Source organism: Anguilla rostrata, chromosome 19, assembly GCF_018555375.3.
Source record: "Anguilla rostrata isolate EN2019 chromosome 19, ASM1855537v3, whole genome shotgun sequence".
Classification (NCBI taxonomy): domain Eukaryota; kingdom Metazoa; phylum Chordata; class Actinopteri; order Anguilliformes; family Anguillidae; genus Anguilla; species Anguilla rostrata.
The window spans coordinates 8,317,579-8,332,314 of NC_057951.1; the positions used below are offsets into that span (position 1 = coordinate 8,317,579).

Below are 14,736 nucleotides of genomic sequence, written 5' to 3' on the forward strand. Positions count from 1 at the left end.
CTCCCCACACAGGGAGGCCCAACACTCAATGAAAGTGGCTTCATAAATCAGGTTTCCTTTTTTGTTGAACCAAGTTCCTAATTATACATACGGTAGACTTGAAAGAGATTTACTGTGAAGTCAATCTGAGAGTTATAGATATTAATGATGTTGCATAACACAGTGGTGTTTTTTATTAAATGGAATGCTGTACCTAGTCTGCCCCGGCAGTGTGCAGTGGTGCTCAGGCCTCCGGTCTCCACGGCAACGGCGGCCGTGTACAGCCTCCCAGGGACCAGGGTCAGGCCTGAGAAGGTGAACTCCCGCACGGTCTTCTTCGCGGTCTTGTTCACCAGCGCCACGGAGTTGTTGAACAGCAGGACCCGGTAGTTCTCCCAGTCGCCTCTAGGGGGAGCCCACGTCATCTTCAGGGCGCCCTGCTCACCGAGGCCCACCATGGCCAACTGGCTGACCGAGTCTGGAACTGGAGTACAGACAGGGGGACGGGATGACGCACCCGACCCAAACAGTACAGTGACATCAGCGCCCCGTCCACACCAAAATTACTCGGCACATCCTGCAATGCCAATCACACACTGCCACACATCTCACACCCTGCCACACCCATCACACGCTATCACTTCCATTCGCTCAGCGAGACTCGTAAATTTTTCCTTATTGTTTAAAGGGATGTCCAAACTCCAGCCTTAGAGGGCTGCAGCGTCTGCAGGTTTTTTTGTGGTTTCCTTTCAAATGGCAGCCATTTTACGGCTTGGAAACAAGGTGTGCGGACCAGTGAGCCATTCCACTTCAATTAAGCACTTAAGGGCTGAAACGCACCACAAACCAGCAGACTCTGCAGCCCTCCAGTGCCTGAGATCCCAGTTCTAGATAGTAGGCAAAATAATGAACCTAGTCAGACTAATTGCAGTGGGAGTATCTAGACAGCAGCAAAGTACTTTAGGAGAAATTCTGAACATTCACAGAGCTGAGAGGTAAAAGACCCTGTATTTAAGAGAGTGATTCCAGGTGCTTATACAGAGGTGTGTCAACACCTGTAATGACCCTTCCCCTTTCTCTCAGCTGGGACAAGCTAACGGTGCAGTAGCAAGCTGGAGAAGCACCTGGACATGTGCTACACTGCAAAAACCAATCAATAAGTCAAACTTAAGACAAAAAATTGTATTTATTATATAAAATCTTATATTGCTAAATAAGACAAAAAGATAGCCGATGAAGTGAGACAGTTTCACTAATTTCAAGACAATCTAATTGTCAAGCAAAAAGTAACTTAAAGCAAGTGAATATTTTGTACTTGAGAGAATAAATGAAGATAAGATCTTAAGTCTTAAGTGTTAAGTGTGGCTCCGGTTCAGGCCGGGGTTCGGGGCGCGTGGGGGGCTCACCTGTCCGGCCCGTGGCCCGCGTCTCCGCGGACAGCTCGCCGCTCTGGGTGCGGACGGAGACGCGGTGCTCGCGGCCGGGCGCCAGGCCGGAGAACAGGGCCCGCGAGGCCCCGGCGGGGAGGGCCTGCTCCTGGGGGGCCGCGCCCGCGCCCGCGGCGGAGAGGGTCACCAGGAAGCTGTCCGCATCGCCGGGGGGCGGGGCCCAGACGGCGGTCAGGGCGTCCCGGCTGCCGTTGTTCAGCAGCTTCAGGTCCAGCACCGCGGCGGGGGCTAAGGGGGGGGGGGGAGTCACGTCAGATCACCATGGCAACAATCAAACCCAGAATTTTCCGCTGTGCCGTTTGTCATGGCAATGGACACATCCAAGTGGCACCAACAGACTCCTTACGACACAGCAGGTCAACAAGGTCACCAAGCGACAGACGGATGTGCAGTACAGACGGCATCCCTTATTATTATCAAAGACCTCAGGGATGTGCAGACAGTACAGTGAATCGACTGGGTATTCAAATACTGTACCACACATATATACGTGGTACGCTGAAATACATTCAATTTAAAAATGAGTATAAATACTTTTCAGGATTTAAACTTTCTGCACACGGTAGCAGAGGGACAAGGCAAAGAGTTTTCTTTCATTAATTCACTTCCCATCAAAATGATAGAGAGAATACATCTTGCAGTTTTGCCTTGAATTCCATATTGGGTATAACAACTGTAGAAGAAGACCGGCAGGTCATGGGCTTCATGTTACAGGGCAAAACATACTGGGATACGTTGACAGAAGAGCAATATTACTCAGACTGTAAAGCACACACAGAAAGACACACAGTTTGAGAAGCGTAAACTGTGTGTCTTTCTGTGAGTGTGTGTGTGTGTGTCCCAAACAAAGGGGTTTGAACAGAAGACACAAAGGAGTTGGTTTGGGTTGGAGAGGGCAGGGGGGGCAAACGATAACGAGGCAGAACAGGGAACAGCATGGGAAGATTTTGGACGGGATGGAGGTGGTGGGGGGGGAGAGGGGATGGGGGGGGGTGAGGGGGAGGGGGGGGGTCCTGAGACGCCTTCACCAAATCGCGGGCGGACAGCCGAGGAAGGGCGGAGGGCGGCTGCTGAAAATATCTTGGAAGCGGTTACAAAGAGCGGGGCGTGTGGAAAAGCGAAAAACAAAGAGCTGTGCGCTCAGTTCATTAGGGGACACGCCCTCCCCCTCGCGCCCTACGGGACCCCGCACCTGGGCACGGGCGCTGCCAAATTTCCCCTCTACAGGACAGGACAGGACAATCCACTAATGGACTCATTAATCAAATCCTGTAGGATTTGATAGGAAAACCTGTCACTTTTGAGATTGCATTTTGAGAGGCATTTTGGCAAAGAATGTTTTTCCCCTTCCCCTTCTGGGGAAGGTTTGGTTATTCAACATCCCAACAATGTTCAGCCACAACAATTGGATATCTACTTTCCTTAATAGTTGATAAAGGGTATTTGTATGAGAGGTATGAATGTAAGAGGAATATACACTTCTTGTAAAACACCAGGGGAAGGCATATCGCAGATTTAAGGCAGTGCTGCCAAGTCATGTGCCACAGAGAGCTTTCATTCCAACCAATCGCTACCCCCACTGATTTCACTAATTAACACACCTTCAACCAGAGAGGAGGGAACCAATTAGCGAAATCAGCAGACGTAGTGATTGGTTGGAATGAAAACCAGCATACTCCATGGGCACATGATTGGGCGCCACTGCCTTAAAGGGAGAGCTTCCCAATTTCCTCCCACGCTGGCCATGGGGCGCCATGGCAACCACAGCAAGGAGTTTGACCCCAGCCGAGACAGGAAGTCATCTTTTTTTTTTTTCCCCAACGGCGACGTCCCTCACCTGTGCGAGCCTGCCTGGAGGCGGAGTTCTGGAGCCCCTCGGCTTCCGTCACCACGGAGACGTTGTAGGGGCGACCCGGCACTAGGCCGGTCAGGCTGTGGGAGGTGGCGCCGCTCTGGAGCGTGAGGTTCCGGACCAGGCCGTCCGGGTCCCTCAGCAGCAGCCTGTAACGCTCCACTCTCCCTGGGCCCGGCTGCCAGGAAACGCCCAGGCTGTCGGAGGTGGTGGAGAGCTGTAGGCCCCTGACGGCCGAAGGAGCTGGGAACCAAACACACAGAAAGTTGGGGATTTAGTGCAAGTCATTTCTACTGATTGACCGTCCAAACAGTCTGCAGAATTCCACATGAACACCCTCAATAAGAGGCAGGGGGCCAACGGGCTGTTTCGGGGGTATTCTCCAAACATCTCAGGTCGCAAATAGGAGGAGCCACTCTCGTCATTGCGTTTAAAGACAAGAGGGAAAAGACAGCGTAAGAAATCCACATTAAATGTTAATAATGACACCTTCACATATAACTGCCATCAACCCACGGTTCCCAGACTGTGGTTTGAGTTAGGGGTTAAACATTAACCAGTTTACTGAGATGAGGATTGTCAGCCAAAGGATTGCCTTTTTAAGGAGAGCCTGAGATTAAATAGTTTGGGAACCATGGGTTATTACTGAAACTCTGTTCTTGCTGCCAGAACAGGGAAATGGAGTTTTGTTGGTTAGTACCATGCCACTTGGGATTCAAACCCGCAAACCCCAGTCAGCTGTCGTGTTTACGCGGGGCAGACGAGGCGGGTACCTGTAGCGGCAGAGGTCACCACCGCCGGGGAGGTCCTGTTCCCGGCGACGGCCACCAGCCTGAGGGAGTAGAGCGTGCCGGGGGTGAGGGCGGTGAAGCCCGACTGGGGGGCGGCGGTGCCCGTGACCCGGGTGGTCCGGCTCTCGCCCGTCGCCGTGCCCTCCAGCGTGAGCTCATACCAGTCCACCCGCCCCGGCGAGCGCGGCCAGGACACCTGCAGACCCGCCGTCCCGCCACCGTCAGGGAGGGCCACCAGACGGGCCGGCTCCTGGGGGTCTGAGGGGAGAGGGGCACACCTTCAGTGGGACGCACACGCACACTCACACTCACACTCGCACACGCACACACACACACCCACACCCACACTCACACTCACACTCACACTCACACTCACACTCACACTCACACTCACACACGCACACACACACACCCACATATACACGCACACCCACATACACACATAACCACACACTCACACATGCTCCAAGTGTCCAGTCATTGATTAGATCAGGTTTGTCGGATTCCAGTCCTGTAGGGGCTCAGTATCTGCTGCGCTTTTTTGCGCTTCAATACTTAAACGATTCATTTCAATCTGACAGGCAAAGAGGCCCAAACACCTTATTTCCAAAGCCTAAACAGGCCACCGACAGAAAAGGAAATGACACAAAACCTCAGACACTGCAGAACTCCACCCATAGTTTAATTAATCACACCACACACCCTGCTTCTAAGGCCTAAACTGACCGAGTATTCAAACAAACCCTAAAAGCCTGTCCGCTGCGGCCATCCGAGACCGGAGTTTTATACTGTGTCACTGATGTAAAATATCAGTATTAATAATCCCTGTGTATTTTTATTAATTCACAAGCCAAATTGTATATAGTACGTTTTTTTTTTCTTTTCTGTTATTTACCAGCATTCTGGTATAATAAAAAAGGAGAAGTAGGATGGAGCACATTGTTTATTCTGCGCCGCGCTGGAGAGGCGGCGCGGGCCGAGGTTTTGCGGACGGCGATAAGATTGTTCGGCTGCGGCTTCAGGCCGGGGCAGCGGGAGCTTCCGTGCAGGGGGGCCGAGCAGGGAGGGACTCCCACAGGATACGGGACAAGAAAGGAGGGGGGACGTTTTTTGGGCAGGCCAGAGTGGGGCGCACTACTGAAAGCGGGACCTTTGGGCACTGCCAGCACTCCCCTCGTCCCCCCCGTCCCCCATCCCGTCCCCCTCCTCACCCCCCGACTTCGCCCGGCACTGAACCTTGAACTCTTTCTTTACGGCTTCCTCCCTGGCGCCCTAGAGAATCTGCGCTTTGGTTTTGAGAAACAATGGAGAAGCACTCCATAAATCCCACCGCAGCTTTTCTCAAGCACACTTCGCCCCTGGGAATACACTGTTCTACTGTACTGCAGTACACTGCACTTACACTGGAAATACACTGTTCTACTGTACTGCAGTACACTGCACTTACACTGGAAATACACTGTTCTACTGTACTGCAGTACACTGCACTTACACTGGAAATACACTGTTCTACTGTACTGCAGTACACTGCACTTACACTGGAAATACACTGTTCTACTGTACTGTAGTACACTGCACTTACACTGGAAATACACTGTTCTACTGTACTGTAGTACACTGCATTTACACTGGAAATACACTGTTCTACTGTACTGTAGTACACTGCACTTACACTGGAAATACACTGTTCTACTGTACTGTAGTACGCTGCACTTACACTGGAAATACACTGTTCTACTGTACAGTAGTACACTGCACTTACATTGGAAATACACTGTTCTACTGTACTGTAGTACACTGCATTAAACATACTGCAACACTTCCACAATGTTTGAGAGAACGTGCTAATTATCGACATTTTCTTTGCACTGCTATGAAATATATTTACCATTGTAATTTCAAAAAGGTTTATATATTTCCAATATAGTGCAGTTCATTCTATTTCCAAGGGCACACATGCACTTTTATAACAGCGATGGTTAATTATACTCTTCAACAGCATGTACTTGGTTTTTAATTGGACTGAGCAAAAAAGTTAACTAAACGCATTCTAAACACGTTGCCAAACAAAGTGGTTTTATGATGCAGCATATGTTTTCATCATTCTAAAAAAAAAAAATCCTCAAATTCTAATTAAAATAGAAAAACATTCAGAAAGGGTTTAAATACCAGATCGATTTTAAACCACAAGCAGAGTAACTTCGAGGTTCACCAAAAAAAAAAAAGGTTGCGTGCTTCGAAGGTAAAGTTCAGAAGTGCACTTTTTATCTAATCTATCTGTCCCACAAAAAGCCAAACATTGGGCCCTTCTGCATCCGTTAGAACAAAGGAACAATGGGGGCGGGAAGTGGGCGGGGAGAGGGGGGCCTGTCTGGAAACAAACACTTAAGATTAGACGATCCGCATTGTTACCCACGTCTGCCCTGGAGCGCGGCCAGCACCCCTCAAACCAAGAGACCCACAGTCTGAACAGCACCCCTCAAAATGAGAGACCCACAGTCTCAGCCGCACCCCCCAAACCAAGAGACCTACACCCCTCAAACCAAGAGACCCGCAGTCTGAACAGCACCCCTCAAAATGAGAGACCCACAGTCTGAACAGCACCCCCCAAACTGAGAGACCCACACCCCTCAAACCAAGAGACCTACACCCCCCAAACCAAGAGACCCACACCCCTCAAACCAAGAGACCCACAGTCTGAACAGCACCCCTCAAAATGAGAGACCCACAGTCTCAGCCGCACCCCCCAAACCAAGAGACCCACACCCCTCAAACCGAGAGACCTGCACCCCCAAACAGAGAGACCTTCACCCCTCAAACCAAGAGACCCGCAGTCTGAACTGCAGCCCCGCTCCCACTCACTGCCTATGCAGAGGCCATTTCCATCACAGGCGGCCATGACACCACCAAAGGCTTCTATACTCTCTGCGTTGCCATAACGCTAAATACAACCTTTATACTGTCTGGGTTGCCATAGCACCACCAAGGGCCTCTATACTGTCTGGGTTGCCATAACGCTCCATAGGGCTTCTATACTGCCTGGTTTGCCATAACGCTCCATAGGGCTTCTATACTGCCTGGTTTGCCATAACGCTCCATAGGGCTTCTATACTGCCTGGTTTGCCCCGCACCAGCAGTACCCCATGCCTCATGATGTTCAGCACACACCACTGGATATTTCGGGTGGTGGCTGAGAGTTCTGAGAAGAGAAATGGATTCTTGGACTTAAGAGGCTTGGTGGGAGGAAATAAATAACTGCCTTTCACCCAGACACTTCCAGAAGTATTTTGAAGCATTAGATTTGTTTTATAATAAAAAATGAATTTCTATACATTTTTGATAACAACAGCATTGTTATGATGCTGATGCTGATGACTGTGACTATTATTATTATTTTTATTTATTATTTTATCTTACTTCAACATACTTATATGTAACATATGTCATGAACATATGGATTCCAAAGTTAAATGAAAATATATGAAGAACATGATGTGTACACCACACTGATTGTTTAATGCCCTCTCATCATCAAATAATAATAATAAGAATGATAATACTAATACTACTACTACTACTACTACTACTACTAATAATAATAATAATAATAATAATAATAAATAATAAATAATAGTACTCAGCAGTAGCATGACCAAAATAATAATGTGCAAAATTACATATTATTAAAGTCATTTTAGAGAACAATAATCATAATAAAACAGCATTAGTGAATTAAATGTAAAAAAGATAACTCATCTTCAATATTGCAAACAAATATAGAAATATTGCCTACATGAGCATATTACAGGATTGAAGATAACGGTATCCAGCCAACTCACCTGTTTGCACTGACACATTGGTTCGCCCTCCGTCACTCTCTGATATAATTTCCAGGTGGTACGAGGTGCCGGGTTCCAAATCCCCTATCTCGCATTGAAACTTCTGACTGTCGGTTTCATCTCGTGGACAATTCGTGGCAGAACTTCTGTTCACGGAAACCACATTGAAATTGCACGCTTCTCCCGGAGTAGTCCATTTTAGCAGGACAAAGTTTGTTTTAACGCTGGATTCGGTCAGGTTCACGCTACACTTCACAGCTTCGGTCGTCTCACTCTATAAAAAGGAAGAAATGCAAAGCATTAACGAATATCTTTAATTAATTTCAATATTTTCCACAGGTTCAAGGCGCTATATAACATAAGCGACAGAAGAAGATTCTGATGTCAACTTCAGCAATGACTCACCTGGAGAGACATTAATGCTACACAAAGTATAAAACAAACAGTTCTACATCTCAGCATTGCGATTGTTGTTTTAAATAATCCACTTCAATAAATAGAATCAAAATACAAAAAAAAAAATGAATCCAAAAATAGTTGAAGTTAAAATAAATCAACTAATAAACAAAATATTTTCTGAATATAAAAACTTTCCAGTGTTATTTTCTTCCGTTTACGTTTTTCCAAAATTGCTTCTAGTTGCAGATTACGGCAAAAACATGGTCGCTCCAGAAACGCGAAATCCGAAGGTTGCATTTAGAGTGCAATCTATGGAAAAGTTGATGAAGTATCTGAGCTCGCAGTCTCTCGACATTCCCACACTGTAGTTCTGACACACGGTGACTTGCTGCAGCCGCTTTCATGTACTTCCTCAATCAAGACAAAATGGCCTTGTCTTTGTCCAAAGTATTAATCCAGATTTCGGAATGATAAAATAGGTCAAAATATCAAATAGATTAGAATAAATTCATTTCTTTCTCCCTATAATAAATGTATGTTTTGTTTTTTTTTTTGTTCTCTGGAAATATTTCTAGTAGGTTTTACCAATCTGTGTATCTAATCTATTAATTTGCGCTCAGAACTCGAGATTAGATTGAACCAGTATCTAAAAACGTCCAAATCACAGAGGTGCAGTCTTAGACTTTCACTTGACTGGAAGACGCTTCTACCTTAAACAGTCCTCCGATTCCTTCACGCGCCCCACCCGGCTTTCCTTCCTGCTTGAACTTTCTCTCGAGACCCGATTCTTTGTTTTCTTTAGGTCAGATTCTGTCAGGACATACTGCGGTATTTTCATTACCTGCTACATTCTGAACGCATTCTGTAGGTCTCCCCCTTTACACGTTTTAAAAATTTAACGGTTTACTAATATACGTGCGTAAATTTGGGTAGGGGAATGTCTGCTGTGCTTTCAGAACTCCGATCCAATAAAACGTAAAAAAAAAACATACTTTTACAACAATTGGTAGGGAAAATGATTGCATGTAACTTTAGAGAACAAAACTGAATACTTGAAACTGTGCTTGGCTCAGTTTTATCTGTTAATCAGCAGAACTACAAACACCTGTTAGGCTTAATCATAATTAAGACTAATCGTGTAATCATTATAACACTCTTTATGTGATGCTGTGACCAATTTATGTACCAATTTATATGTTAAATACGCCTTGCCTAATCAAAATAATAAATAAATAAAATTATCTGAATTAAATACCCAATTGAATCAAATGTCAGCTATATCACTGGCCAGCAGTGAGTCCATATGCATTCTTATTAGACCAGTCATAATCAGGGAAAATCGTTCAAGGACTCCCACCTCTTTAAGACTATAAAAGTTTATACTGACAAAACAATTATGCATTAATATTTTAAAATCATGTCTTTTAAAATAAAAACAAAGTATATTTTAGCTGAACAGTGACAATAATTATAATGAAAAAATGGTGGAAGCAGAAACAAAGTGCTGTAAAAAAAAAAATAGTAACAAAAATAAAAAATACAATACAATAGGGTTCCAGCATATTTAAATTTTTAAAAATGTATTAAGAAATATGAATGATAATTTCAGCTCCACTCAAAAAAGGGTAATTTGTCTTGTCTACAAAGGGGAACCCTTCCTAGTGTTTTTTATGGAACCCTCTATGGTAGGTGTGAAAAGTGTGAAACCTCCCAGATTGAAGCATTTTGCCCGACAAAAGAACCCTTGAACTAGACGGGGTTCCTCTGCGGAGACACAGGGGAGCCCTTTTGGAACCCTTTCTTCTGAGAGCAGACGGTGAGATTGAGCGGGCAGTGAGACTGAGCGCACGGTGAGACTGAGCGCACGGTGAGACTGAGCAGACGGTGAGACTGAGCGCACGGTGAGACTGAGCGCACGGTGAGACTGAGCAGACGGTGAGACTGAGCGCATGGTGAGACTGAGCAGACGGTGAGACTGAGCGCACAGCTCTTCAAAGGTGCTCTCTCCATAAACACAGAGGAGAGGGGAAGTGGTGCTAGGAGAGGCCCGGATGTGCTTAAATAGCCGACCGTCGCCACTCCCAGAAACCCTTTCCATCGCTTCCTGACCTTCAGGGGGGAGGGGAGGGGGGGTGTTGGGGGCGAGTGGGAGTGGGAGAGTGGGAGGGGGGATAGGACAGGCTTGGCGGCTTTTATCGCGAGGAAGAGGGGCCTCGCACACAGCCCGCTCACAGACCCGGCCGCGCAGAGATCACGAGCCGCGACCTCCACAATGGAAGGGGGCCGAGCAAAGATAACACCCAACCGTGCCAAGAAACACACGCCGTTGAAGGGACGGCCGTCCCAGACTGCGATAAAATTAAAATGCGACGAGAACTCGGCACATCGCCCTGGCAACTGTTTTCCTTTCCACGGTTACGCCGGTCTGTGTACCCTGGACACTGGACGCTGACTTTCCATTCGTTGAAGTTATGGGAGCGCCGTCCAATCGAAACCTCATTTTCCTTAAATAGACGTGGCTCGCTTTTAGCCAGCTGACAGACACATTGCGACCCACTCAATTTCAAATAAAAATGCGCAAACGGTCGATAAAAGATTAAGCTAGCCACTGGCTTTCTTCAGATCTACGGTGGATGTAGAGTTCTTCCAGGTTCAACAGGCAATGGTGAAAAATTGACCAATCACAAAATGGAACATAAATAACTGTAGCCAGCCAGGTAGCCTGGAGACTGGATTAGGTACACCTCCACTGACTGAAAATGACTGGAACACCATTGTACAAAATAATATCCATTCATTTGTAATTTAGGGAATTGGATTCCCAGAGAATCTGTACATTCGCAGGATAGCAAATGCATTCGAGGTGGTGGACAACATCTGTGCTCACCTGCAGTGAAAAGGCATTGGAAGGTTGCATAATGGACAGGCATGGATATTAGTAGCAGAAGAAATGTTGACATTAATACAGGCATACCCCATACAGCCCTTATGATGTATTCCCAATGCGCAAGACACAACAGGGTCATTTCTACATTAGTTTCGCAGCCTTAGTTATTTCCCCTGAATAATTATTTATTTATGCCCACAGTATTCGTAAAGTATTTGTAAAATAACAGAATAAAATAAAGTATTAATTGCACCAGGGTACAGGTCCAGACTATTGTTAAAGACCATGTGAGCACAAAGAGAGTGAGAAAAATAAGATTAAGAAAAAAAAAGGTTAAATAATAAATGAGAACTGAAACTCATCAAAAGAAGCACAGCTATTTATACATTTTGTTTTTTAAAAATCACAATGAGTGAGCGATACCTGTGATTTCTCAGCTTAGAGATTTCCCCAGCGTGTAAACACATTTTGGCAGTATATTTGCGCCACGGGGGTTAAATGGAAAGACCTCCCATTGTGTTATGGAGCCAGAGGGAGAGGCCAAACCCCCCCCCCCCCGCCCAACACTGCCCCCCGACACCCATCCCTCATAATTCACACATCAATCTTAATCACATGGCTATTGGCGAGACACCAATATCCTCTTTTATAATCTTTGTTTTTTTACTGACCTTTTAGATTCCCTTACACTTAAAAATCTATTTGTGGGCATTGCGTCAGCAGCGTTATGAGTATACAGGTTAGGGCTGAAAGGGGTATACCTGTTTTAAGAAACTCTGAAAAAAAAAAAAAAGACCAGGAAAGCCTCGGTGACCTTTGCCAAATTTTACCGCCAAATTAACGGTTGTGATCAGTTAAGATCGGTTGTGGGGAAATCCCATGGTCCCCGTGGTCCATGTTCATACCAATTTTCCTGCCAAATTAAACAGATTGGTTCTGGGGGAAATCCTCAAAATTTCAGAAACATGTGGTTCACGTTTATGAAACTGCCAACGTTTCCCAGAATCCCTCTTGTGAGGGGTTTTGTGAGGTAAAGTGCTGGTCACGTCAGAGAGAAGAGCCAAAAGGGGCAGTGTGAGACCCCCCCACTCACCCGCTGGGTTGTGGCAGTAGTGGTGGGGTGCCTCCTGGTCCATGTGAGCTCTGTGGTGGCGGTGCTGGTCGCTGCTGCAGTGGTAGCAGGAGCCGCAGAGGTCACGGCAGAAGCTGAGGTCGTAGCAGGAGCTGCAGTGGTTGTGGATGGAGGTTCAGGAGTTGCAGTAGATGTAGTGGAATGTGTGGTAGAGATAGTAGTTGTAGTAGATGAAGTGGGCAGCATTGCAGTAGATGTAGTAGAAGGTGTGGTAGAGATAGCAGTTGCAGTAGAGATATCAGGTCTTAGAGGGGTGGTGGAAAGAGTAGCAGAGATATCAGGTGAAGTAGAGAAATCAACAGAGGGTAAAGTGGTAGGGTTAGCAGTAGAGATATCAGCAGTCAGTAAAATGGTGGGATTAGCAGTAGCAATATCAGATAAAGTAGAGATATCAGCAGTGGTGAGATTAACAGTAGCAATATCAGATACAGTAGAGATATCAGCAGTAGTGAGATTAACAGTAGCAATATCAGATACAGTAGAGATATCAGCAGTTAGCAAATTGGTGGGATTAGCAGTAGAGATATCATCAGTGGTGGGATTATCAGTAGCAGTATCAGCTACAGTAGACATATCAACAGTTAGCAATGTGGTGGGATTAGCAGTAGCAATATCAGCTGCAGTAGAGATATCAGCATTGAGTAAAGTGGTAGGATTAACAGTATCAATATCAGCTACAGTGGTGAGATTAACAGTAGCAATATCAGATACAGTAGAAATATCAGCAGCGGCGAGATTAACAGTAGCAATATCAGATATAGTAGAGATATCAGCAGTTAGCAATGTGGTGGGATTAGCAGTAGCAATATCAGCTGCAGTAGAGATATCAGCATTGAGTAAAGTGGTAGGATTAACAGTATCAATATCAGCTACAGTAGAGATATCAGCAGTGGCGAGATTAACAGTAGCAATATCAGATACAGTAGAAATATCAGCAGCGGTGAGATTAACAGTAGCAATATCAGATACAGTAGAGATATCAGCAGTTAGCAAATTGGTGGGATTAGCAGTAGAGATGTCATCAGTGGTGGGATTAGCAGTAGCAATATCAGATACAGTAGAGATAACAGCATTGAGTAAAGTGGTGGGATTAGCAGTAGAGATATCAAAATTACTGCCTGCAGGAGCTGTAAAACTGGCAGTATTTGTAGAAGAGATAGGAGGTGCAACAGTCAGGGCATGATCTAAAGCGCCTGGAGTAAGAATGATAGGGGCTGTTGTACTGGTGACAGGGACTGTAGTAAGGGTGATAGAAGTTGCAGTGGGGGTAATAGAAGTTGCAGCTGGGGCAATAGAAGCAGTAATATGAGTAACAGAAGTTGTAACAGGGGTGACAGGAGCTGCAGAGGTCCTTGGAAGTGCCTGTTCCTCATCAGTGCTCAGGTAGAGGGCGTCACTGACAGTAGCGGTCCGCGCGCGGGCCTGTCTCTCGGTGCCGACGGCAGCGCGCGTGGCTGAACCGGCACTGAGGCCTGAGCTCTCAGTGAGTGCGGCGCCGGTACCGGTCCAGAGGCCAGTGGTACCGGTCCTCCTGGTCCGGGCCTTGATGACGTCGCCGGTGCGGATTACCGTGGTGACCGGGGTAGCCGCGATCCCGCCGACCCGCCAGCTCCAGGACGGAGGGAAGCTTCCGGGAAAGGGAGGGGAGGCCGTCCTGGGACCGGCCGCGGCCGCGCTGGGCGTGGACCGAGCCGCAGTGGCAGCGGGGAGCGTAGTGGAATCTGGAAATAAAAATAACAAAGTCACAAAAAAAAGTCATTCGGTTGCCACGAAAGTCAACGTGCTCCAGACAGCGCGATATCCACACACAACCACCCACACCTCTGCACTGCGGGGGTTCATCCTTTGACCTTCTGCTGAAAAAAAAAAAAACCAAACTTTTTTTAAAACCGCTGTGCAACATCTACTCAAAACCGTCCACTTAAGGCACACAATCTTTAACCGGTCACGGCCCCCGACCTTACATTGTGCATTCAGTTCAAAAGAAAATGTCACAGGCGTTTTATATGTTTTCACTTTGACTCGCTGCAAAATGTCACAACTTCTCTGAACTGGACCAAATTAGAAACAGGAACACAATTGAGGGGCGTATCAGAAGAAATCCAAACTTCGCCATTTAGCCCAAGTGCACCTCAGAGAACCATGGCTTCAAACTGATTTTTTTTTTTGTTTGTTTTAAACTACAAGAAAAGGCTTGCATCTTTTTCAGGCAAATTGTTTTGGCCAATACTATGCTTGAACCTGGTGAGACTGGACAAGCTGTCGTTAAATCAAGATGCATAAGGCACAACACCATTTCAGGAGCGTACGCTTTTAACAGCCTGAGGGCGACAGTGATATTGAGCCCGACTGACCCCCTGTGAGCATGCTCTGTAGAGACTGGTAGTGAAGAGACCTTCCACTGTGCCC

General features: G+C 46.5%; 1 protein-coding gene across 5 annotated transcripts in view; it reads right to left on the bottom strand.

Moving 5' to 3' along the window:
- Positions 1–14,736, bottom strand: part of ptprb (protein tyrosine phosphatase receptor type b) — a 49,390-nt gene that overhangs the window by 29,787 nt on the left and 4,867 nt on the right. Inside the window, exons 1-8 of one of the 5 annotated variants that reach the window (XM_064318675.1) lie at positions 13,188–13,889; positions 13,112–13,130; positions 12,289–12,907; positions 7,910–8,183; positions 4,053–4,328; positions 3,265–3,522; positions 1,386–1,655; positions 194–463 (exon numbers count right to left, since the gene is read on the bottom strand). In XM_064318675.1, coding sequence (XP_064174745.1) covers positions 194–463; positions 1,386–1,655; positions 3,265–3,522; positions 4,053–4,328; positions 7,910–8,183; positions 12,289–12,900 — 1,960 coding nt within the window. In that variant the 5' untranslated portion in view covers positions 12,901–12,907; positions 13,112–13,130; positions 13,188–13,889. The other 4 variants (XM_064318674.1, XM_064318676.1, XM_064318673.1 and 1 more) reach the window with 4 other exon arrangements.